The sequence below is a fragment of the Kogia breviceps genome, chromosome 16 (genome assembly GCF_026419965.1).
Source record: "Kogia breviceps isolate mKogBre1 chromosome 16, mKogBre1 haplotype 1, whole genome shotgun sequence".
NCBI lineage: Eukaryota > Metazoa > Chordata > Mammalia > Artiodactyla > Physeteridae > Kogia > Kogia breviceps.
In genome coordinates this window covers 64950005-64975584 of record NC_081325.1, presented here as the reverse complement: position 1 = coordinate 64975584, position 25580 = coordinate 64950005, and the positions used below count along the sequence as shown (strand labels likewise).

The 25580-nt window shown below is 46.8% G+C and overlaps 1 protein-coding gene across 4 annotated transcripts in view; it reads left to right on the top strand.

Annotated features, from left to right (window-relative positions):
• Positions 1–848: 848 nt before the first annotated feature.
• ABCC4 (ATP binding cassette subfamily C member 4 (PEL blood group)) overlaps positions 849–25580 on the top strand; it is a 225211-nt gene continuing 200479 nt past the window's right edge. For 3 of the 4 annotated variants that reach the window (XM_067016881.1, XM_067016882.1, XM_059042307.2), the window contains exon 1: positions 849–1401. In XM_067016881.1, coding sequence (XP_066872982.1) covers positions 1328–1401 — 74 coding nt within the window. In that variant the 5' untranslated portion in view covers positions 849–1327. The remainder of the gene's footprint in view (positions 1402–25580) is intronic. The other variant, XM_059042306.2, reaches the window with a different exon arrangement.

Sequence of the window (25580 nt, the reverse complement as noted above, 5' to 3'; positions counted from 1 at the left end):
ACTCTGATCTTCCCTCATTTAGGGTAGAAGGGATGAGAAACTGCTGAGCTGGTAAGATGGCCACACAAATAGCTAAACACGTATGAGTGGGAGCCCAAGATTTTGTTCATTAAGTCCTACAGTCATTCATCCACTCAAGGTGTAGTCTAGGTACTTTCCACACACACTGTCCATCCACCAGACCTTGCTGGACTCTTGCTTGAGTCCAAATCAGAATTCTTCATTTATTGATTTTAAGACCTTGGTCAAGTTCTGTCCTTAAGCCTCATCTTTTTCATCTGTGAAATAGGGATAATAATGACTTCTTAAGTAGGGCATTGTTAGAGTTAAAAATGAGATCAGGTCCCCAGAAATTCGAACAACCGTGTTTTGTAAACATATGTCACTGTTACTCCACTAGGATGTGAGCACGTGATGAAAGAAATCATAAGGCAGTCTCTCTCTCCCCATATTCCCCTTTCCTCATCTAAGAGGGCAGCAAAGAGCTCACAGAGGTCCCTCGCACAGTGCAGCAATGTGAGATGCTAAAAGCCTGTCCCCAGCGGCAACATGCAGTCATTTTCCAAAATCATTGGAGTTCTTAACCCTGTGTTACTTTTCTTTAGCTCTTGCAGCTCTACGAACATAATCTGTGCTAAACCCTGCTGTTGTCCGTGGTCAAATGCTCGGCCGCAGGTTGGAGACTCTCCCCCAGGACTCTAGTTTGGTCAGGATGAGGGCAGGGGGCCCAGAGGGCCGACTGCTAACGCCTTCTGCCCGTTTTCTCCCGGCGTTGGGAAAGCGGCTGCCGAGGGGGCGTTTCTGAGCAGCAGGGGCGGGCAGATATGGCGCCTCCCCTCTCCACCTTCTGGGTGGGTGCCTGGGCTGGGAGCAAGAACTACGGCAGAGTTTGCAGCCAGGTGCCAGCACGTGGGCGCCTAGGCGCGGAGCCCGGTGTTCCCTGCGCTCGGCCTACCCAACTCCATCCAAAGGCGCCGGCGGCCTTGCCTCACACCTTCGCCAGGCTCCCTACTGCGTCCGCGCGGCCAACCTTTTGTGCCGCCGCCTCCGCACGCGGCCTGTAGCCCTAGGCCCCCAGGGATCCGGCAGCAGCGAGTTGCCGGCTTCCTCCAGGCGGCCCCGGGAGGCGGCGCGGCCTGGGAGGCGGGGACCCGGAGGGCCACAAGCGCTCCGCTCCCGGAAGCGGGTGGTTCTCTGGTTCCCGGAGCGCGGATCCGCGCGGCAGCCTGAGGTCCAGCATCCCAGCCGACGCCTCCAAGGAGCAGCGGGAGCGGCGCCCACGCCCGAGCAGCGCACCCCCCGGCCAACGCCCGTCCTGGCCGGCAAGATGCTGCCGGTGTACCCGGAGGTGAAGCCCAACCCGCTGCAGGACGCGAACCTCTGCTCGCGCGTGTTGTTCTGGTGAGCTCCCCGCCTGAGCCGTGACACCCCTCGTCGCCGCGGGCCGGCGCCTGGCGCCTTTCGGGGCCGAGGGTTGCGGCGAGCAAGCGCTTTCCGCTGGCGCCCCGGCCGCTGGGCTTCTTGCTGCCGGTGGGGCCGCCCCGCACTAGCCGCCTGGTGCCCGCCTGCGCGCGGCGGCGGGGGAGAGGGCCGGTGACTGGGACCTGGCGGCGCCGCCGCCGGGTGTCCCTGCCTTTCCGCTCGCCGCCCCCGCCAGCTTCCAGTTCCCGGGAGCGGCGGGAGCCGGAGGCGGGGAGGCTGAGAGCCGAGGCTGCCCGTTGGGAATCGGCACCCAGCGGGAGGAGGGACAGGACCCCCCCACCCCCCCACCCCCCGACTCCACCTCTGAACTGCACCCTTTTTTCTTCTTTTCGTAAGCAAGCAGCTTACGACCAGCTTCCTTTATGTCATTAGTGCCCTGGACCAGTCGCCGTTTTCCAACAATGTCCCCACCTTTAACCATATCCCTTGTGTCTTATGTGACAGCAGCGTTCCAACTCCTCCGGGCTCCCTCTGTGTCTGTGACCCTGGCTCCCTCCCTCCCTCCGTGTGCGTCTCTCAGTGTCCTGGTACGTAGTTCAGGCAAATTTCTAGTGGACTAAAAAACACTCTTAATTTGTATTTAATGAACCGGGGACACTATTCGAGAACACGTTTTGCTTTTGCCCGGGACTCACAGCCACGACCCGAATGTGTATTTGACCAGCCCTTTCCCCGTTGGGAACCTTTCCACTTCCACCTTTGAGGACCCCTCAGGGGCTGGGGTCCCTGAAGTCTGTGGGGTCTTACCCAGGTCCCTAGCCTTCAGAGAAGTGTTCTGTGGTCTTGGTGTAGGTGGTCTGCCCACGAGTCCTATGGTCTTGAAACCGCTGAATAGTCCTCGAGTTGAGGGGAAACACCAATGAAAAAACGGCTCAGAGAGAAGCTCTTAACTGAAGTTTTCCGTCTAGTAGCTGGAACTACTAACTTCAGCCTTTGGGCTTTAGTCACACTTGCCTGATTATTAGATCTTTTGTTTCAGGACCGTAACCCATTCATCTTCCCCATATATTCCATTTCCTTGTTTTAATGAGACAGCCTAGGGGATCCCCCGGGGATGGGAGCGTCTATGCTTGTGTTGACGGTGGTGTATTCAGTTTGTGTAGCTACGGTCTCTTGGCCATTTGGTGGCCTTTCAGGATCAAGAGGGGCCCAGAAGAAGAAATATGGGTGTGGTTACAGTAACTTCAGGCGGGGCAAGGAACTCTCCAAGCCCATTCTGTTGGTGGACTTTTCAAAATGTATGCAGATGCAAATGGGAAGGTGAGGACTTCTCACTGATTTGGGTAGGCACCCACTATCTCTTATTTTACAGCTGAAGGCACCGAAGCCGAGAGTTTGAATAAGTTGTCTACCATCACACAGCTAGTAAGTGGCGGAGAGGGGCCGTAAACTAGGCAGTCTGGCTTCTGAGCCTGTGTTCCCCGTGTATGTGACTGCAGTTCTCTCTGAGCTGCTCCTGTTTGTGTACTCGTTGGTAAGCGCACAGAGAAGGCGATTGCAAACACATCTTTGTTCCTGTCGGTGGGAGTTTCTCAAGGGAAGTTGTTAGCAGCTGTTGGAGGTCATGGTATGTGATGCGTCTCTATAACCAAGCTAAAGGGCGACTGTTCTCCAAGTATGGTTAGCAGCATCCTCATCACCTGGGCATTTGTTAGAAATGCAAATTCCCCTGCACTCATTCCAGACCAGTTCTGTCAAATTAGAGACTCTTGGGATGGGGTTTGAACAAGCGCTCCGGGTGATTCTGATGGAAGGTTGATGCTGGCCACTGCTTTAAGTCACTTCTCCCACTGGCATTGTTACTTCAGTATTAACTTTCAGAAAGGGGTCCAGGACTTCCCTTGCGGTCCAGTGGTTAAGACCCCGCTTTTCCACTGCAAGGGGCACGGGTTTGATCCTTGGTCCAGGAACTAAGATCCCGTATGCCATGCGGCCAAAATAAGAAAGAAGGGGGGCGGGGTCCAGACTTTGCGAAGTTAGCTGTTGACCATGATTGCCATCGTGTATTCAAAGTCGGAGGTACCTTAATGATTTCCTTGTGTCCCCAACTTGGCTGTCACGGGAAAGCTGAAATGAGCCCAGCCAGGAAGTTCTGCCCAGAGAAAAGGCCCACCTTGTAGAGAAAAATCAAGTTTTTATCTTCTCATTGGGTATGTCCTTCTTAAATTTCATCTGGGGTTTAGTGTTTCCACAGCACAGTTTGCGCACGTAGGATCTAAGGAGTCATACACTATGGCTATTGATAATTTTTGTGGATTTTAGAAAGGAATATATATTTTTCTATTTTTGTAAGAAATTTAAAACTATAGCACAAGATGAAAAGAATAAGGATGGGTTTATATTAGCCAAGTACACTTGCTGATATTTTGGTTGTTTCTTAGTCTTTCCCCTAGAAATCTTTATGCACATCTGCACACAGCCACGTCTTTTCTATAAAAGGAAATAGTTTTGAGTCCTGAACCCTTCTTAATTTTCTATGGTTAACATTTACTTATGGCATTAAATAAGCATGGTATTAAAACATGGTATTTAATTGCAGTTTATGCAGTGTTTTACTTTTGTCTAGCACAGTTTATTGCTAATTATGATGTGATGTATATCCATGACCTTGTATTTTGGTGCATCTTTACTTTTTCTATATTCTCAGAAGTAAAATAACCAGTGAAAGGCTACATTGTTTTCCATCAGGTTTGGGCCAATTTGCCCTCTTAATAGCTGTTTGTGAGCTCATTTCATTGTCGGCTTTGAGTACGTGAATTACATTTTTCTAGGTCTAAAGTTAAAAATAATATCAAACTTGTTGTTTTTTGTTTGCTTCGTTTTTTTTTGGCTGCACCACGAGGCATGCAGGATCTTAGTTCCCTGACCAGCGATGGAACCCGCGCCCCCTGCATTGGAAGTGCGGAGTGTTAACCACTGGACCGCCAGGGAAGTCCCCCAATATCAAACAGTTTTAATTTGAATTTATTTGATTTGCAGAAATGGAACCTTTTTTTGGTGTCTATTGACCATTTATTGTATTTTTTTGAATTGCGTATTAATAGATTTTTTTTCCTATGAGGTATTTATATTTTTGAAATAACTTGTAATAGTGCTTATAATTTTCCAGATTTTCACTTCTCTTAATTTAGCTTAGAGGTTTTAAATTATATCTCATTAAGTATATCAAACTTTTCTTTTTGGTTTCTCCTGTTGCTTTTGTAATACCTTTTCTAAATCCCAGCATCATCTAAATATCTGTAAGCATTTTACTTTACTTCTTGTTTCATTTCTAGCAATAAAGCCAGCTAGAATTTCTCTTAGTGTTACATATAAGGTAGGCCCCATTTTTTCTGAAACAGCCCATCTTCCTATCATGGTTTATTGAATAATTCTTGCTCATCCCCATTGTTGGAAATAAGTGGCATAAATTACGAGCCGCGTCCAGTCTGCTGAGACTCTTCCTGGTGATGTACCCGCTGTCCTGCACTGCAGGCCTCTGGGGTGTGCTCTGCACTTCTCTCCCACCCTCGTCCCGGAGGCCAGCAGGTTGGGCGTTAGTGTGGGACCTGTCCCCAGAGATGAGGGTAGAGTAGGGTCTTTGGCCAGATGGCACTTGGCCCATCCGGGAGTGGTTAAATTGTAGCTCCCCCGACGCTGACCACGTCTCAGCTGGTGAACTGTCGCCTTGCAAAGCGAGTACAGTTGTGGAAACTGCCACTGGTGTCTAGACAGACTCTCTGGAAACTGTTGTCAGAGAAGCTGATGACATGAGGGGGGTGTGAACTGGCTGAGTGCTGAGATGTTTAGGGAGGTTGGTTCTGTTAGGCCCTCAGTAAATACTGATCGTGAATGCACAGAAATGTATAATTCCAAACTAGGATTCTTGGGGCTTTCCTGGTGGCGCAGTGGTTGAGAGTCCGCCTGCCGATGCAGGAGACATGGGTTCGTGCCCCGGTCCGGGAAGATCCCACGTGCCGCGGAGCAACTAAGCCCGTGAGCCATGGCCGCCGAGCCTGCGCGTCCGGAGCCTGTGCTCCGCAACGGGAGAGGCCACAACAGTGAGAGGCCCGCATACCGAAAAAAACAAAACAAAACAAAAAAACCCCAAAAACCTAGGATTCTTTGCACCATTTTCATACTACTACTTGTTAGAATCTTGTTGTTCTTTGTGAACAGTCAGGAATCCAAATGTTGTAGATGGCAGGCTGCATGAGCTTGCCAGGGCTCTTTCTCTGACTTTGGTTTGTTCCCCTTTCTTAGGTGTTTAGTTTTGAGTAGTTTTGGCAATTTTATACAATAACTCCAGCACCATGGAAGATGAAGAACATCCTAAAGGTGTATTAAAATTTACGACTAAGTCCTTACAGTGAAACACACAGTGTAACAAATGTAAGTTTACTCCCTATAGTACATTCTTGATTTTGGGGTCTCTGTAGTCCTCATCTGCTCAGCCTGAGAGGTGTCAACTGGTGTCCATTCAGATGTGTCACGTGGATAATTTGCCTTTCTGAGTCTTCCGGGGTCCCCAGATCTTGTTGACTCCCTTCCTTGGTTGACCTGAAACAGACTGTCACATACTTCTCCAGCAAAGATGGGTTTATTTGGGATCAGCTGAGGGTTGCAGTTCAGGGTCTGCAGCCATGGCGGGCCGTGTGTACGTCTCCAAAGGGCAGGGGAAGGAGAACTTTTTTTTTTTTTTTTTAAATTAATTAATTATTTTTGGCTGCGTTGGGTCTTCATTTCCGTGCGAGGGCTTTCTTTAGTTGCGGCGAGAGGGGGGCCACTCTTCACCGCGGTACGCGGGCCTCTCACTGTCACAGCCTCTCTTGTGGCGGAGCACAGGCTCCGGACGCGCAGGCTCGGTAGTTGTGGCTCACGGGCCTAGTTGCTCCGCGGCATATGGGATCTTCCCAGACCAGGGCTTGAACCCATGTCGCCTGCACTGGCAGGCAGATTCTCGACCACTGCGCCACCAGGAAAGCCCCCAAGGAGAACTCTTATAGAGGGGAAAAGAGAGTTGCGAGGGCTGTTGTCGTAAGCAGAGTCCATGGCTTTTCTCTTTAAAAAAAAAAAAAAAAAAAAATTATTTATTTATTTATTTAGGCTGCGTTGGGTCTTCGTTGCTGCTCGCGGGCTTTCTCTAGTTGTGGTGAGCGAGGGCTACTCTTCTTTGCGGTGTGTGGCCTTCTCATCGTGGTGGCTTCCCTCGTTGTGGAGCATGGGCTCTAGGCGCGTGGGCTTCAGTGGTTGCAGCACGTGGGCTCAGTAGTTGGGGCTCACAGGCTCTAGAGGGCAGGTTCGGTAGTTGTGGCAAACGGGCTTAGTTGCTCCGCAGCATGTGGGATCTTCCTGGACCAGGGCTCGAACCCTTGTTCCCTGTGTTGGCAAGCGGATTCTTAACCACTGTGCCTCCAGGAAGCCCCCTGGCTTTTCATTGGCTGAGTCCTTGGTAGGAAAGTAGAGGAGTTGGTCTGCTTGACTTTGGGCTCTGATATTTTTGCAGGCGTGAGAGCTCCCCCTCCTGGTCTCCCAACTATTTAATTGAGGTTTCTGTTTGTTAATTTTTTTACCCTTCCCTGTCTGTCTCCCAGGCTATGTCTGCTATGTGGTGTGCGGAACACCTTCATCCTAAATCTTGCCTGTAACTTTTTGATGGATCCAGAGAACCCTGTCCTTCTTACCATGAGGCTGTTTCCATGGGTTTCCTCTTTGTGTGAGATAAGCCCTTGTAAGTGTTTTCTGTGTTTCTGTGTCCACCACGGATAAAATAAAGGTGAATACTGTAATACAGTGGGAAGGTCTGGACTTAGGTGTGGATGGACTCAGGTCTTATCTTCGGCCCTGAAACTCTATGTAGCTATATGCAAGTGAATCTCAGCCTCCCCTGGCTTAAAGTTGGGAGGCTGGAGATAATCCTAATGCAACTGACCCAGTCCAGAGTTATGGCCTCAGGTTGTTGGGGCGAGGGGATGCCTGAAGACAGGAAGGTAACTTTTAGGTCCATTCAAAGATTATTCCTTTTAAGATCTCTTTATGTTAGGTAAATACCTAGGGATAACTGAAAATGGCAGGATGCAAACTTAATACTTTTCTTCAGATGTTAACTCATGTTTTCCCATTTTCAGCAGTATTTTCTGATGTGCTTTTAAAAATCAGATGCAGGGCTCTTTCCCTCCCTGCCTCAAGGTATTCTGATTCTGGTAGGTGTGGAAGGGACCTGCATTTTAAGTTTATTCACAGCACTTGCGTGCAATTAGTCCTCAGAGGTGGAAGCATTTAGATAACAATACACGTAACCGCTAACACCTATTGAATGCTTTCTCTGGGCTCTGGAATCTTGCTCATTGTTTTTACTTTATAAAAAATTTTATTTATTTATTTTTGGCTGCATTGGGTGTCTGTTGCTGTGCGCGGGCGGGCTATTCAGGTGAGAGGGGGGCCGCTACTCTGTTGTGGTGCGTGGGGTTCTCATTGCGGTGGCTTCTCTTGTTGCGGAGCGCGGGCTAGAGGCGCGGGCTCCAGTAGCTGTGGCACATGGGCTCAGTAGTTGTGACTCATGGGCTCCAGAGTGCAGGCTCAGTAGTTGTGGCGCATGGGCTTAGTTGCTGCACCACATGTGGGATCTTCCCAGACCAGGGCTCGAACCCGTGTCCCCTGCATTGGCAGGCGGATTCTTAACCACTGCGCCACCAGGGAAGCCCCTGCCCCCTGAATGCTCTTTCGTTTATCAACATCTTTATTCTCAAGTGGCATCTGGAACTGGACAGGTTTGATCTGATCAGAGGTATTGTTTTTAACTAATTACTTAGACAATTTAACAAATAATTTGTGTGCTTGATGTGTTCCAGGTTATGTTCTAGACCACGTGTTGGCAAACTATGACCCACAGGTCAGATCCAGCCTACGGTCTGCTTTTGTAAATGAAGTTTTATTGAAACACAGCCACGCTCATTCATGAGCATGAATGTTGCAACAGATGCGAAGTTGCAACAGAGGCTGTGACCCGCAAAGCCTAAAATGTTTATGATCTAGTTCTTTACAGAAAATGTTTGCTGCCCTGTTCTAGATGTTTGGGATATAGTAGAGAGCAAAAGAGGTAACAGTCCCTGCCTTCACGTAACTTAAGCTCTAGAAAAGGTGCATAAGTAACACATAGTATGTTAGATGGTTATGAGTGCTGAGAAGAGAGAATAATAAGATGGGGAGAGGGGTCAGGAATGTGTGTGGGGAAGGGAGGTGACAGTTTTAGGGGGGCCAGGGGGAGCTTCACAGAGAAGACAACACACCAGAGAGATGACCTGGAGGAGGTGATGGAGTGAGGTGTGCACATTCGGGGGGAAGGACAAGTGTAAGATGAGATGACGGGGACTCTTGGCCGTTGGAGGACCTGGGCTTCCCTCCGCATGGATGGAGTCCACTGAAAAGGTGGAGCTGTGCGAGAGGGGGTTGGCTTTGATGGGGGAACTTGAGAGGAAGTGACTTTCAAGGTTACCTCTGTGGATTTGGCCCAAGCACCTGCAAGGATGGCGTCACCATTAAATGAAATGCTGAAGCCTGCAAAGAGGAATGGGTTGGAGAAGACCTGGAGTTTGGTCTTGACCGAGCTGAGTTTGAGATGCCTGGTACACGTGGGAGAGGTTGAGCAGGTCATGAGTCAAGGGCTCAGAGAAGAAGTCTGAGCTGGAGATAAAATTTGGGCGTCATCAGCAACGCACACAGTTGAGATGTATTGGACCCGTGGTCAACTGACTTCACAGTGCATCGCCATACAAACTTCTGTTTTATCTGGTTTTGTTGACGTCAAAGTTCAACGTCTCATTGTTGCCTGTAGAAAGTGCTTTGAAAACCTTTGTTGTCTTTACTTGAGAAAGGACAGGTCCTGGGACTGTCCTCTGGGTGGCCAATCTGCTAGTGAACACTGGGCAGTGGGTGAACTTGACACAGGTACCAGGAGAGGTCGGGAGTTCAGAGGTCTCTTATCTACTGGGTAGTTGTTCTGAAATCCTACAAAGAGAAGACTTGAGGTTAGTTTGACGTGATTCCCTCTTAATGATTGCAGGCTGCCTCTTGGTTGCTGCCTTTCCTAAATATACTTGGAAATTACCTTCTTCAAACAGTTGTTGGCATGTATGATCTGTTAAACTTGCTAGCTCTATTTTATAGTAAGTTCCTGCTATTGCGTGTGCAGCAGTTTCTCTGCCCTCAGTATGATTGAATCACCCGGGCAGCCCTAAAATTTGAATGCCTGGTCCCTCCCGTTGGGCCAATTTGAATCATCATCTCAGGGCACGGAACCCAGGTATCAATATTTTTAAAAGGTTCCCTGCAAGTTTCTGATGGACAATGAAGACCAAGTACCCCCGATTAAAAAGTTTCCAAAGGTCAGACATTTTTCTGTGCAAATTTTCGTTTTGGTGGCTGGGGGTTCTGGTCTGCCCTCACCTGCACCCCCTTTTCTAAGTTCCTCTCAAAGCGGGAGAACACCTGGCTCGTTCATCCCTGTGGGGACTCAGCAAGGGGTTGTGGAGGAAGAGAGCTTCCTATGTGTGGGGATCTTAGATATACTTGGTCCTTGGGTCCTTGTAGTAAACCCTCGTGGAGCCTGGCTTTGTCCTCATTTTACCAAGGCAGGACATTGAGCTGCTCAGAGTCGAGTCAGGAGGACAAATTCCAGAGAACGAGCTATGGCGTCTTTGTCACTGTGTTTATTTCCTCACCCTGGGCAGACAAGAAATGCCTGGATTGATTGAGCCTACAAGGGTAGTTGAGTGGAAATCTCACACTTGTCAACCAAAAGCTTGTGAGCCTAAAATTGCTCACCCAATAAATTGCTTTTATTTGCAGACCCTTATTGGTGTGTTTTGTTGGTCAGGATGTGACTGAGATTAGGTGATAAACCCAGTAGGCTACTTCTTTTAACTTCTATTGAAGGGATTCTTTAACTAGGCAGTGTGCACTCTTCTCTCTCTCTGTAAATGTAGAAAAGTGTCTGTCCTGGTTTTTTTTGGCCGTGTTGGGTCTTCGTTGGTGCGCACAGGCTTTCCCTAGCTGCGGCGAGCGGGGCTGCTCTTCGTTGCGGTGCGTGGGCTTCTCATTGTCGTGGGTTCTCTTGTTGCAGAGCACGGGCTGTAGGCGTGTGGGCTTCAGTAGTTGTGGCACGTGGGCTCAGTAGTTGTGGCTCGTGGGCTCTAGAGCACAGGCTCAGTAGTTGTGGCACATGGGCTTAGTTGCTCCGTGGCATGTGGGATCTTCCCCGGGCCTGGGTTCGAACCCGTGTCCCCTGCATTGGCAGGCAGATTCTTAACCACTGCATCACCAGGGAAGTCCTATCATGTCTTTTTATTGCTTTAAATGATCAAATGTTATTTAAGTCTTTATTCATTTGTGACTTAAAAAAGAAAAAAATTATATCGGTAGCTCTTCAAGGGCAGAAACTAGTGTCTTTGGCATCTCTCAGTGCTTAGCTGAGCATCTTGGCCTTAATAGGTTTATTCAGTGATTGTAAGTTACCTTAGTCTTCATCTGAGTTTTTCTAACTTGGAGTTGCTGACACCTCCGTCTTAGATCGGAGCAAGCTGAGTGAGTATAAGGAGAGAGCATCAGACTGGAGCCAGGGGTCCTAGTCTGGGATCTTACTAGCTGTGTGACCTTGGGCAAAACACTTAACCATTCTGGGCTTTGGTACCCTCTTCTAGAAGCTGGCAAAATTAAACCTACTCACAATGTGTTCTAAAAATTAGATTTTAGATGTAGTACAATGAACGAATAAAGTTCCATATACTTATTTTTCTCCCCCACTTCCAATCAAGCAGGGCAAGGCAGCAGGGAAGTAAATGTGGGAAGTAGTGCAGTGTATAATATCCATCTCTGATGAATGGAGAAGTGACCCGTTAGTAACTGTCCCACAGAAATTAAGATATATGAAAAAAAGCAACCGAGAGGAATGTCATTTACACTCAGAACTGGGCTGCTGTCTGTGGAAGCACTTTGAAAATTATAAAGGGGTGTTGCTACATCTGCTGGAAGTCTTCTGGAAAGCAATTTCTCAGCAGAGCAACGTGGCCAGGACTGCCCAAGCCAACTTCTGGCAGCTTCCCTCTTTCAGTAACAGCGCCAACGCCTTGATCTTGGACTTCTAGCTGGCAAAGCTGTGAGAGAAAAAATTTCCTCTGTCTAAGTCACCCTGTGTGTGGTACTTTGTTAGCCCGAGCACATGAGCAACTCCGGTTTCCCATGGAGGGCTTGGTCGGAGTTAGAGCCACTGGTCATTGATCAGAGCTGCTTTGTATTGTGGTAGTTTGTCCCGTTAGACTGGACTCACCAAGGATTCTGACCCCACGAGCCTTACCCTCTACTCCATCTACTTATAATAGACCTGCCCTCACATATCTTTTTGAGCTGAATTCAGGTATAATTCCTAAGTCTTCAAACATACATGTAGCCAACCTTCATAAACCCTTCCGAGTGCTGTACTTGGGAGGGGAGAGTGCGTTCTGTCCCTAGACAGGCAGACTGGGCATTGCAAGCATAATTTATTGCTCTGGAAATTCGATGACTCATTGTTGCTGTTAGTTTCCCGAGGGGAACGAGGTGGGGACATCTTTGGCATAAGGCTATCCAGTGTAAGCTCTTCTGTTCTTTTGGGCTATGAGGTAACTCAGACTCATGCTCTAAACTTCCTCTTTTTCATCCACATGAAAGTTTCCCCAATTAGTTTGCTTTTGGGAAAACCCCATACAAGTCTGTAGTGTATCTGATATTAACAGTCGAAAAAAGATGGCTCTGTTGTTCTCGGGCAAACTCACAATCCTTTCTTCTCCCCCCTTAGAATATGGATGCAGTCCTAGTTTTTCCTTCAACAAATACTTAGAGAAGAGTAGTCCCTTTTTCTAAGCCAAATTAGGACTCCTCTTCTCCCTCCCCCCCTCCCTCCCTTCCTGTCTTGAGTGGATTTTGGTCATCTCTGCTAGGAGCCGCTCAGAAAGTAAATTGAAGTCTTCTGGAGGGAAATTCCAGCCCCTTCATGCGGGGAGGGATTCCTATAAGGGGGAGACACATTTTCTAAGAAACCCTTCCAGGAAGGATGAGGTGCAGCAGGAAGGAATCCCGCAGGGCAGCCAACTCAAACACAGAAAGGGAATTAGCCGCCTTTGATTTCTGGGAAGTGGCCTTTTGATTTAGGGGAGAGCGGGCGGCGTGAGTAAGGAGCTTGTGCGAAAGGTGGTATATGGGGCGGGGGAGGGGCTGTGCTGGAGAGACTGAACTCGGCCTGCAAACTGCACGTGAACCCGAGGCCTTCTGAGCCAGCCGACCCTGGGAAAGTCTGATTACTCTGAGAAGCCGGTGACAGGCGAACAGGGGAGGCCCAGGCAGGTTGAAGAAAACGCTGCGCAGGGTCACGCAGACAAGAGCCGCTGTGGCTTAAAGCCGCTGTGCGGTTTCCTCCCTCTCACACGTTGAGGCTGAGTTCCTGGCAAGGATTTCAAGGCCCTAAGAGGTGCACGTGAGCACCGCTGCAGCGCCCTGCGTGTGGAAGGACCCACGGCGCCGAGCGCGGTGGAGACTGTGGACCTGAGGGAGGCCTCCGAGCCCTGCCTTCCAGGGCGCAGGAAGCACGCAGCGCCGCCGGCGGCCTGAGGTCTTACTCCACGCTTCCTGCCGCTTCTGTGCGCCCTCCTTCGGGCCTCTTTCCGCCTCCTGGTCCTGCCTTCTCCGGTGTTCTCTGCTTTATTTTTCTCTCTGCTCCCCTCCCCTCCGTCCTCAGAAAGTTGGCCCCGTCTACAGAGTTCCACGAAAATCCACGTGCAGTGACGCTTCGTTCCCTGACCAGGGATTGAACCCAGGTCCTCGGCAGTAACAATGCAGTGTTGGGCTTCCCTGGTTGGCACAGTGGTTGAGAATCTGCCTGCTAATGCAGGGGACACAGGTTCGAGCCCTGGTCTGGGAGGATCCCACACGCCGCGGAGCAACTAGGCCCGTGAGCCACAACTACTGAGCCTGCGCGTCTGGAGCCTGTGCTCCGCAACAAGAAGAGACCGTGATAGTGAGAGGCCCGCGCACCGCGATGAAGAATGGCCCCCACTTGCCACAACTTGAGAAAGCCCTCGCACAGAAACGAAGACCCAACACAGCAAAAATAAATAGATTAATGAACTCCTACCCCAACATCTTCTTTAAAGGAAAAAAAAAAGAGTGCAGAGTCCTAACCACTGGACTGCCAGGGAATTCCAGCATCTTTTTTTTTTTTTTTTTTTTTTCGGTACGCGGGCCTCTCACTGTTGTGGCCTCTCCCTTTGTGGAGCACAGGCTCCAGACGTGCAGGCTCAGCGGCCATGGCTCACGGGCCCAGCCGCTCCGCGGCATGTGGTATCTTCCCAGACCGAGGCACGAACCCGTGTCCCCTGCATCGGCAGGTGGGCTCTCAACCACTGCGCCACCAGGGAAGCCCTCCTGCATCTTTATTTCGGAAGGAAATGATTTGGTCTAGCGGCCTCCCTCCTGCTTTTCCGCCCAAAAAAGGGGAAACAAACATACCTTGATTTGATACGAAATCAGATTAATAGTAAAATTTTTGATTGCCTGAGGTTGTAGAGCTGTTCTAAGTATTTTTTAAAATTTTGTTTATTTTATACAGCAGATTCTTATGAGTTACCTAATTTATACATAATAGTGTATATATGTCAATCCCAACCTCCCAATTCATCCTACCACCCCCGCTGCCCCGCCCCACTTTCCCTTCTTGGTGTCCATGCGTTTGTTCTCTACATCTGTGTCTCTAGTTCTGCCTTGCAAACCGGTTCATCTGTACTATTTTTCTAGATGCCACATATGTGCGTTAATATACAATATTTGTTTTTCTCGTTCTGACTTCACTCTGTGTGACAGACTCTAGATCCATCCATGTCTCTACAAGTGACCCAATTTCGTTCTTTTTTATGGCTCAGTAATATTCCATTGTATATATGTACCACATCTTCTTTATCCATTCATCTGTCGATGGGCATTTAGGTTGCTTGCATGACCTGGCTATTGTTAACAGTGCTGCAGGGAACATTGGGGTGCATGTGTCTTTTTGAATTGTTGTTTTCTCTGGGTATATGCCCAGTAGTGGGATTGCTGGGTCATATGGTAATTCTATTTTTAGTTTTTTAACGAACCTCCGTACTGTTCTCCATAGTGGCTGTATCTATTTACATTACCACTAACAGTGCAAGAGGGTTCCCTTTTCTCCACACCCTCTCCAGCATTTGCTGTTTGGAGGTTTTCTGATGATGGCCATTCTGACTGGTGTGAGGTGATAACTCATTGTAGTTTTGATTTGTATTTCTCTAATGATTAATGATGTTGAGCAGCTTTTCATGTGCCTCTTGGCCATCTGTATGGCTTCTTTGGAGAAATGTCTATTTAGGTCTTCTGCCCATTTTTGGATTGGGTTGTTTGTTTTTTTAATATTGAGCTGCATGAGCTGTTTATTTTGGAGATTAATCCTTTGTCCGTTGATTCATTTGCAAATATTTTCTCCCATTCTGAGGGTTGTCTTTTCATCTTGTTTATGGTTTCCTTTGCTGTGCAAAAGCCTTTAAGTTTCATTAGGTCACGTTTGTTTATTTTTGTTTTTATTTCCATTACTCTATGAGGAGGCTCAGAAAAGGTCTTGCTGTGATTTATGTCAGAGGACGTTCTTCCTGTGTTTCCCTTTAAGAGTTTTATAGTGTCCACTCTTACATTTAGGTCTTTAATCCATTTTGAGTTTATTTTTGCGCATGGTGTTAGGGAGTGTTCTAATTTCAGTCTTTTACATGTAGCTGTCCAGTTTTCCCAGCACCACTTATTAAAGAGACTGTTTTTTCTCCATTGTATATCCTTGCCTCCTTTGTCATAGATTAGTTAACCATAGGTGCTTGGGTTTATCTCTGAGCTTTCTATCTTGTTCCATTGATCTATGTTTCTGTTTTTGTGCCAGTACCATATTGTCTTGATTACTGTAGCTTTGTAGTATAGACTGTAGTCAGGGAGTCTGATTCCTCCAGCTCTGTTTTTTTCCCTCAAGACTGCTTTGGCTATTCTCAGGGTTTTTGTGTGTCTCCATACAAATTTTAAGATTTTTTTGTTCTAGTTCTGTAAAAAATGCCATTGGTAATTTGATAGGGATTGCATTGAATCTCTAGATTGCTTTGGGTAGTACAGTCATTTTCACAATGTTGTTTCTTCCAATCCAAGAACATGGTATATCTCTCCATCTGTTTGTATCATCTTTAATTTCTTTCATCAGTGTCTTATAGTTTTCTGCATACAGGTCTTTTGTCTCCCTAGGTAGGTATATTCCTAGCTATTTTATTCTTTTTGTTGCAATGGTAAATGGGAGTGTTTCCTTAATTTCTCTTTCAGATTTTTCATCATTAGGCTATAGGAATGCAAGAGATTCCTGTGCATTAATTTTGTATCCTGCAACTTTACCAAATTCATTGATTAGCTCTTGTAGTTTTCTGGTAGCATTTTTAGAATTCTCTATGTATGGTGTCATGTCATCTGCAAGCAGTGACGTTTTTACTTCTTCTTTTCCAATTTGTATTCCTTTTATTTCTTTTTCTTCTCTGATTGTTGTGGCTAGGACTTCCAGAACTATGTTGAGTAATAGTGGCGAGGGTGGACATCCTTGTCTTGTTCCTGATCTTAGAGGAAATGCTTTCAGTTTTCCACCATTGAGAATGATGTTTGTTGTGTGTTTGTCATATATGGCCTTTATTATGTTGAAGTAGGTTTCCTCTATGCCCACTTTCTGGAGAGTTTTTATCATAAATGCGTGTTGAAGTTTGTCGAAAGCTTTTTCTGCATCTATTGAGATGATCGTATGGTTTTTCTTCTTCATTTTAATATGGTGTATCACATTGATTGATTTGTGTGTATTGAAGAATCCTTGCATCCCTGGGATAAATCCCACTTGATCATGGTGTATGATCCATTTACTGTGTTGTTGGATTCTGTTTGCTAGTATTTGGTTGAGGATTTTTGCATCTATGTTCATCAATGATATTGACCTGTAATTTTCTTTTTTTGTAGTATGTTTGTCTGATTTTGGTATCAGGGTGATGGTGGCCTCATAGAATGAGTTTGGGAGTGTTCCTTCCTCTGCAGTTTTTTGGAAGAGTGAGAAGGATGGGTGTCAGCTCGTCTCTAAATATTTGATAGAATTCACCTGTGAAGCCATCTGGTTCTGGACTTTGGAAGATTTTTAATCACAGTTTCAATTTCATTACTTGTGATTGGTCTGTTCATATTTTCTATTTCTTCAGTCTTGGAAGGTTGTACCTTTCTAAGAATTTGCCTTCCAGGTTGTCCATTTTATTGGCATAGAGTTGCTTGTGGTAGTCTCTTAGGATGCTTTGTATTTCTGCGGTGTCTATTGTAACTTCTTTTTCATTTCTAATTTTATTGATTTGAGTCCTCTCCTTTTTCTTGATGAGTCTGGCGAAAGGTTTATCAATTTTGTTTATCTTCTCAAAGAGTCAGCTTTTGGTTTTATTGATCTTTGAAATCATTTCCTTCATTTCTTTTTCATTTATTTCTGCTCTGATCTTTATGATTTCTTTCCTTCTGCTAACTTTGGGTTTTGTTTGTTCTTCTTTCTTTAGTTCCTTTAGGCGTAAGGTTAGATTGAGATTTTTCTTGTTTCTTGAGGTAGGCTTGTATTGCTCTAAACTTCCCTCTTAGAACTGCTTTTGCTGCATCCCATAGGTTTTGGATCGTCGTGTTTTCATTGTTATTTGTCTAGGTATTTTTAAATTTCCTCTTTGATTTCTTCAGTGATCTCTTGGTCATTTAGTGACGTATTGTTTCGCCTCCATGTGCTTTTTACTTTTTTTCCTCTTAATTTTTTTCTAATCTTGAGGCGTTGTGGTTGGAAAAGATGCTTGATATGATTTCAGTTTTCTTAACTTTACCGAGGCTTGATTTGTGACCCAAGATGTGATCTATCCTGGAGAATGTTCCATGTGCACTTGAGATGAAAGTGTAATCTGCTGTGTTTGGATGGAATGTCCTATAAATATCAATTAAATCTATCTGGTCTGTTGTGTCATTTAAAGCTTGTGTTCTTTATGAATTTTCTGTCTGGATTATCTGTCCATTGTAGTAAGTGAGGTGTTAAAGTCCCCACTATCATTGTGTTACTGTCGATTTCCTCTTTTATAGCTGTTAGCAGTTGCCTTATGTATTGAGGTGCTCGTATGTTGGGTGCATATATATTTAGAATTGCTATATCTTCTTCTAGAATTGATTTCTGATCGTTAATGTAGTGTCCTTCCTTGTTTCTTGTAACATTCTTTAGTTTAGAGTCTATTTTATCTGAAATGAGTATTGCTACTCCAGCTTTCTTTTGTTTTCCATTTGCATGGAATATCTTTGTCCATTCCCTCACTTTTAGTCTGTATGTGTCCCTAGGTCTGAAGTGGGTCTTTTGTAGAGATCATATATACGGGTCTTGTTTTTGTATCTATTCAGTGAGCCTGTGCCTTTTTGTTGGAGCTTTAATCCACTCACATGTAAGGTAATTATTGATATGTTTGTTCGTATTACCATTTTCTTAATTGTTTTGGGGTTGTTTCTGCAGGTCCTTTTCTTCTCTTGTGTTTCCCACTTAGAGAAGTTCCTTTAGCATTTGTTGTAGAGCTGGTTTGGTGGTACTGAATTCTCTTAGCTTTTGCTTGTCTTTAAAGCTTTTGATTTCTCTGTCGAATCTGAATGAGATCCTTGTCAGCTAGAGTAATCTTTGTTGTAGGTTCTTCCCTTTCATCACTTTAAATATGTCATGCCACTCCCTTCTGGCTTGTAGAGTTTCTGCTGAGAAATCAGCTGTTAACCTTATGGGAGTTCCCTTTTATGTTATTTGTCATTTTTCCCTTGTTGCTTTTAATAATTTTTCTTTGTGTTTAATTTTTGTCAGTTTGATTACTGTGTGTATCAGAGTGTTTCTCCTTGGGTTTATCCTGCCTGGGAGTGTCTGTGCTTCCTGGACTTGGGTGGCCATTTCCTTTCCCATGTTAGGGAAGTTTTCCACTATAATCTCTTCAAATATTTTCTCGGGTCCTTTCTGTTTTCTCCTTCTGGGACCTTTATAATGCGAATGTGTTGCGTTTAATGTTGTCCCAGATGTCTCTTAGGCTGCATTCATTTATTTTCATTCTGTTTTCTTTATTCTGTTCCACTGCAGTGAATTACACCATTCTGTCTTCCAGGTCACTTATCCGTTCTTCTGCCTCAGTTATCCTGCTACTGATTCCTTCTAGTGTATTTTTCATTTCAGTTATTGTATTTTTCATCTGTGTTTGTTTGTTCTTTAATTCTTCTAGGTTTTTGTTAAACATTTCTTGCATCTTCTCGATCTTTGCCTCCATTCTTTTTCCGAGCTCCTGGATCATCTTCACTATCATTATTCTGAATTCTTTTTCTGGAAGGTTGCCTATCTCCACTTCATTTCATTGTTTTTCTGGGGTTTTATCTTGTTCCTTCATCTGGAACATAGTCCTCTGCCTTTCCATTTTGTCTGTCTTTCTGTGAATGTGGTTTTCATTCCACAGGCTGCAGGGTTGTAGTTCTTCTAGCTTCTGCTGTCTGCCCTCTGGTGGATGAGGCTATCTAAGAGGCTTGTGCAAGCTTCCCAATAGGAGGGACTGGTGGTGGGTAGAGCTGGGTGTTGGTCTGGTGGGCAGCGCTCAGGAAAACTTTAATCTGCTTGTCTGCTGATGGGTGGGGCTGGGTTCCCTCTCTATTTGTTGTTTGGCCTGAGGTGACCCAGCACTGGAGCCTACAGGCCCTTTGGTGGGGCTAATGGTGGACTCCAGGAGGGTTCACAACTAAGAGTACTTCCCAGAAATTCTGCTGCCAGTTTCCTTGTCCACGTGATGAGCCACAGCTGCCCCCTGCCTCTGCAGGAGACCCTCCAGCACCAGCAGGTAGGTCTGCTCCAGTCTCCTGTGGGGTCACTGCTCCTTCCCCTCTGTCCTGATGCACACACGACTTTGTGTGTGCCCTCCAAGAGTGGAGTCTCTTTCCTCCAGACCTGTCAAGGTCCTGCAGTCAAATCCCGCTAGCCTTCAAAGTCTGATTCTCTAGGAATTCCTCCTCCCGTTGCCGGAGCCCCAGGTTGGAAATCCTGACCTAGGGCTCAGAACCTTCACTCCAGTGGGTGGACTGCTGTGGTAATAATCGTTCTCCAGTTTGTGATTTGATTTTATTGTGATTGTGCCCCCCCAGTGTCTCATTGCAGCTTCTCCTTTTGTCTTTGGGGTATCTTTTCTCGGTGAGTTCCAGTGTCTTCCTGTTGCTTGTCCAGCAGTTAGTTGTGAATCCAGTGCTCTTGCAAGAGGGAAGTGAGCACACGTCCTTCTACTCTGCCATCTTGAACCAATCTGCCTCTAAGTCTGGTTTTTAGAAAAATTTTTCTTTTCACCTGTATCAGGTGGCTCAACTCTTGGTTTGCCCAGGACCGTCCTGGTTTACATCACTTACCGCATTGTAATTATTAGCAGCACCCCGTTTTACTCCTAGGAGTATCTTGGGTTGGATGATGAATGGTATGATCCCTCTAATGGAGCTAAGGTCCTCTTCCTTAAAATGTGCCCCTCCCCCCTGCCGTGGAGTACGGGCAGAAACTGTGGACCGAGTAACGCTAATAAACTTTTTAGTATTTGCTAAACTCTTACCAAGAGTAATGATTAATGAAAACCTATTACTATTATTATCCCCACTTGAGCGGGTATCCTCCTAAGAGAACCCCTGACCTGTGGTAATGTACATGAGCGTGATGGCTGTGAAAGCTCCAGGGAGGGTGTGTCCTCCTGGAGGTGGCATCTGGCAGGCCAGGTGGGTGGGCGTCTGGGTTGCTTGGTCCCAGCCGCTTCCCCCCCGTGGGACCTGGGGCAATGTTGACAGTCTTGGGACTAGAGCGACAGTACCTAAAGGGGTCTCCTGAAGGTGTGTGCTAGTGCAGCCGGTGAACGCGCTTAGCTCAGGCAGGCAGGGGGACCGGGAGCGGCCGGGCGCCAGGGGAGTCCTGGGTCAGGTGGAGAGGCTGGCAGGCCCCCGGATGACCCAGACCTTCCCCGTCTTAGCGAGCTGAGACGAAAAGCTGACTGTAGTGCTTTTGTAGTGGGTTGGGGGGAAGAGTGGGCCAGGGGCTCCCAGGGGCCCGGTGGCTTCCTGTGCCCGTGGGCTCTGCAGAGGCTGAGGCAGCTGGATTCTCAGCCCTGATGGAAGGACACTGTGTCTGAGGTGGGGCTTAGTGAGTTTGAACTCTGTGGTGACTGTCCTGGCTTGTAACCAGCTGTGTCAACTCGATCTTGGTCCAGTTCCAATCCGAGCCAGTCTCTTTTTTTCTTTTCTTTTTTTCTTTTCTAATTTGGCCACGCCACTTGGCTTGTGGGCCTTAGTTCCACCACGAGGGATTGAACCCACACCCTCCTCTGTGAAAGCCCTGAGTCCCAACCACTGGACGGGCAGGCAATTCCCCAAGCCAGTTTCTTTATTTGCCGATTTAACATATTAGTATTAACCTTGTGGGGTGGATGGGAGAAGATTTTAGCCACGTTTGCTTTTGCTGCTTTCCTCTGGGACCTGCCTGAAGCCCGGCTACCTCTCCCAGGTTCCCCCATACCCTCCCTTCTACAGGACATTCTTTTATGATCTCTGCTGAATTAGAGGCAAGTACTTAGGATTTCAGGATTTTTCTGAGAGTGCTGTAGGCCTTTGGCTTCTGACTCTCTGTTCTCTTTGCTTGGAACACGAGGACCCTGCTCGTCTTTCGACTCTTGGTCCACACCTGGCCCCCTCGGTGAGCTCGCCACCTAAAGCGGCTGCCTCCCACCTCAGCTGTGTGTCCCTCTTTTTATTTTCTGTCTGGTCATTATCATTGTTCTGGACCTATCTTTTTTTTTTTTTTTTTTCTGTACGCGGGCCTCTCACTGCTGTGGCCTCTCCCGTTGCGGAGCACAGGCTCCGGACGCACAGGCTCAGCGACCATGGCTCACGAGCCCAGCCGCTCCGCGGCACGTGGGATCCTCCCGGACCGGGGCACGAACCCGTGTCCCCCACATCGGCAGGCGGACTCTCAACCACTGCGCCACCAGGGAAGCCCTGGACCTATCTTTTAAATTTGATTATCGTCCGTCTTCCCTTCCCGAATGTGAGCTCCATGAAGAAGACTGTATCTGAGGTCTAGAACCTAGAAAAGTGCCTGTTACACGACGGGTGCTTAAGCGTTAATTCGAATTTATGGTATAATTCCGGTTTCCCTATAGTCCTGTTGTTGAGATTCCTGGTGAAAAAAGTGAGTTTGTGTGTTGCATCCTTTTGTATTAATAAAGGGTTTATGCATACGCTGTGGTTTGGGGGCTGCTTCCCTGGGGATTGAGGGAGGAAGATCTCATTTGGCTCTGGCCTCTTTGGAGGGAGAATGAGGGAGCGGCCCTTCCTCTGCTCTTGGGTTACACAGCAGGGTCCTGAGGCCCATAACCCTTTGCGGGGTGTGTGCGCGGTGGTCTCTCTTACCTGTGTCCCCCCCATCCTTCTGATGAAGTGCAGGTGACCTCCAAGAGGGGCGGGGAGTAGAGAGGCATGTGAGAGGGAATTAGATTCCCTTGAAAATGGCGTTCAGATCACAGGGGCTGGTTTAGGGCTGTGGGGAAACAGGACAGCCTAGAGCCCAAGGTGACAGGCCACCTTAAAGTGTCTCCTACTAAGCATTCTCTTTGCTGACAAAGCCTGTTTGTGTTGTTTTCCGTTGCTTTTTTCCCGCCTCGGCAAGCTTATAGGAAACATGTTTTTTTTTTTAAAGCAAATGGGAGAAGGTACCGAAATTATTAAGGAAGCTGTTTTAGCCTGTCCCAGGGTTCGCTAGGGAGTTTCATCTCTCTCAACTTACTTCCTATCAAATAAGCCCTTTAACAGACCACGTACAGAGGCTTTTCAGAAGATGTTTTTGTTCTTTCTGAATATGCAGCTATTCAAGCTGAGGGTTGGTATGTTCATAATTGACCTAATGCTTCAAAGAATGAACTGGTTTAGCTGGAATTTTCCTAAAGTCTGTCCTAGTGACTTAGTATTGCCCAGATAGAAAGTGTATAATTTATAATTAGCTTTTCCCCCCTTAACTGAGTAATAGGCAGAAAGCCCATTACATTTTAAATTGGGTTATCATTTTGGACAGCTCTTCTCAGTATTATGTGAAGAATTCCACATTCCAGGTCTGGATTTTTGAGAGCTCAGAGCTCTAAACAGTTGCCTAGAAGAAAGATGGACGGAATAGTAATAAAGAAGGACTGACTTGGTGTGGAAGGAGTGGTTTTATGTTCAAAGCCAGCGTGGGCCCTGGGGATTTTTCCATCACGCCTTCTGCCTCAGGGCTGTTGGGCCTTCTGTGTTTTGTGTATGGAGCTTAAGCAATCTCTCAGTTATTAGCTCATGGATAATTACCAGAAATATGAACTCGAGGACTTACCTGGTGGCGCAGTGGTTAAGCATTCTCCTGCCAGTGCAGGGGACATGGGTGCAAGCCCTGGTCCGGGAAGATCCCACATGCCGCAGAGCAACGAAGCCCGTGTGTCACAACTACTGAGCCTGCGCTCTAGAGCCCGCGAGCCACAACTACTGAGCCTGCGAGCCACAACTACTGAGTCCACGGTACCTAGGGCCCGTGCTCTGCAACAAGAGAAGCCACCGCAATGAGAAGCCTGTGCACTGCAACGAAGAGTAGCCCCCGCTCACCGCTACTAGAGAAAAGCCCGTGCGCAGCGACAAAGACCCAATGCAGCCATGAATAAATAAATAAATAGTGATGTGTGGTCTCTACACACTTATTTTAAAAAAAAGAAATATGAACTCAAATCATTGCTTTTTTTTTTTTTTTTTAACCCTTTACTTTTTCTCCTAATCATGTAGGGTGGTGACATAAAAATGAAATGAAAAAATAGGCTCAACTACTTTATTATTTATTCGGTGTACTTGGAGTAAAATCATAGCTGTGTCATCAACTGCCCTTTCTCTTCAAACCTCATACCATTTGCCAAGAGATAATTGTGAATTGTAGGACAACCTAAGCCAGGGCTTGAAGTCTCTGTCAGAGTGTTCCTATGGGGCCTTAAATATTTAAAAATTAGTCACCTTGCTGTGTGATGATATAGAAGAATCTGATGGCCAGGCCTGAGGAGAAAGAAGTTTGGGCAGAAACATGAAGAGCTGAAGCAGGTTGTTAAGAAAATCCTGGCGCCAGCTGCAAGAGGCATTGGAGAGAACAAGAGGGTCAGTGGTACTATACCAAAGTCTTAGGGTCCTCAGCTCTCTCAGTGGAACAGAAGGAAACACACCAAATGCTGCCTCATTGAACATGGTGGGTTTACTTTTACCTTTCTGTATTTTCGATGACATCCTCTGGGGACTTGAAGGCACAACTGTGTCTGATCGGTGGGCCTGAAGAGTCATGACCCCAAGGGAAGGGACCAGGAACAAAAGGAAGCAATAACAGAGGATGATCTTCAGGACTTCACACCTAAGCCAAGCTGACAGAGCTACGGTGAGGCTGGGTAAGATGGAATTGTGCCCTGAAATTCACATCAATGTAAAAGGGAACCCCAGACTGTCAATGCTGAAAGAATCATCAGAAAAAGAGAATGTCTAAAAATTAGAACTGTGCTGTGTGGAGACTTCGGGAAAAAAGAAGTTTGGAAGTTTGGGGGACATTCCAAATAAATAGGAGCCTTGTTCTGAATGAATTGTTTTTGAGTTAGACATAAATGATTGCAATAGATGCATCTTCCTAATTTTTTTTGGGGGGTGGCAAAATATCTGTTTTTCTTGCCCTTTTTGGGGACATAAAATAAATGGGTTCACAAATTAGGCGTATGTGTGTTTTTGTGTTAAGTAGCAAGTATTTAGGTTTGCCCAGAACATACGTTGCATTATATATTAGGTGCCTTGGGGAAATGAAAGCAGTAGACAACCTGTGGCCTCGTGGGGCCACTGAAAGTAGAGGGGACTGATTTAGATTTTTTGGCTGTGAAATTTGTGGCAGTTTCAACAGTGCCAGGCTGGAAGGTGCTTTCTTCCCTGGCTGTGAAATGTTCTTCCGAAGTACATAAACATTGTAAGTTAGATGCCCTGAACTCTAGAATGCTTTTCCCGAGGAAGTTGTCTCGGGTCCCTGAGAATAAGCAGCCTGCGCCTCTTTGAGTTCATCCAATCGTTTAGATTTCTCATGAATTCCCCTTCAGATGGCTTTTTCTTAGAGTTAGTGGGCCGAGGCGTGCGATGGGCGTTCTTGGGGGCTGAGCGGGCGTGTCGGGGCTTCCTAGAGATGTGCAGCCTGTTTCCCAGGCTTTGGTTTAATGGTGATTTGCAGGCTGAGGGAACCCTATTCCCCTCTTCCGGTTTCATGCAAAGCCGTGACCCACTGTGTGCCCTGATACATTGTGTGCCCGGTGTCTCTTACGTGCATAGCAAAAGAGCATGAAGTTAGGTAGACTTCACCCTAAACCCAAGAAGTTTCCACTGCAAAACAGCGTCTCAAAGCATCACGGGGTTACTGCCAAGTTCTCATCTGCTTCTTGCAAAGTTTGGACAAACGCAGTGTACAAAAGGTTACAAAACCTTTATAAACACTGGACTGCTAGTGTGTTGAGGGCTGAGGTGATGCAAATATTTGCCGAGATTTTATGTAGACAAATAGTCTGTTAGTGATAGCTGTGGTCTCGGGGAGTAAACAGTTTCTACACGGACTTCTGCGTGAGAACAGGAGTTCTGCTGGGCCCTGTGTGTGAACCCAAGGCCCACGTGTGACCCTCTTGTCCTTTTGTCCTCTACTGCCAGGCCAGCTGTCTCTTTTCGTGTGCGGTGGGGATCCCACTGTTGACAGCCCTGTCCTCGGACTCAGGGTGGCAGATACTGTTTTTAATAGAACCCAGACAACTTGTATCCCGTTACACATACTAAAATAATCTGTCTGCAGCTGTCTCTGGATTCATTTGCTAGCTGCACTTGGAGACTGGAGTTAACCATAGGTCAGAGTTAAACTTTGTCATGGGTCAGGAGAGAAAGGCCAGCTGGCTCTTCCCGGCCGGGTCTTTTTT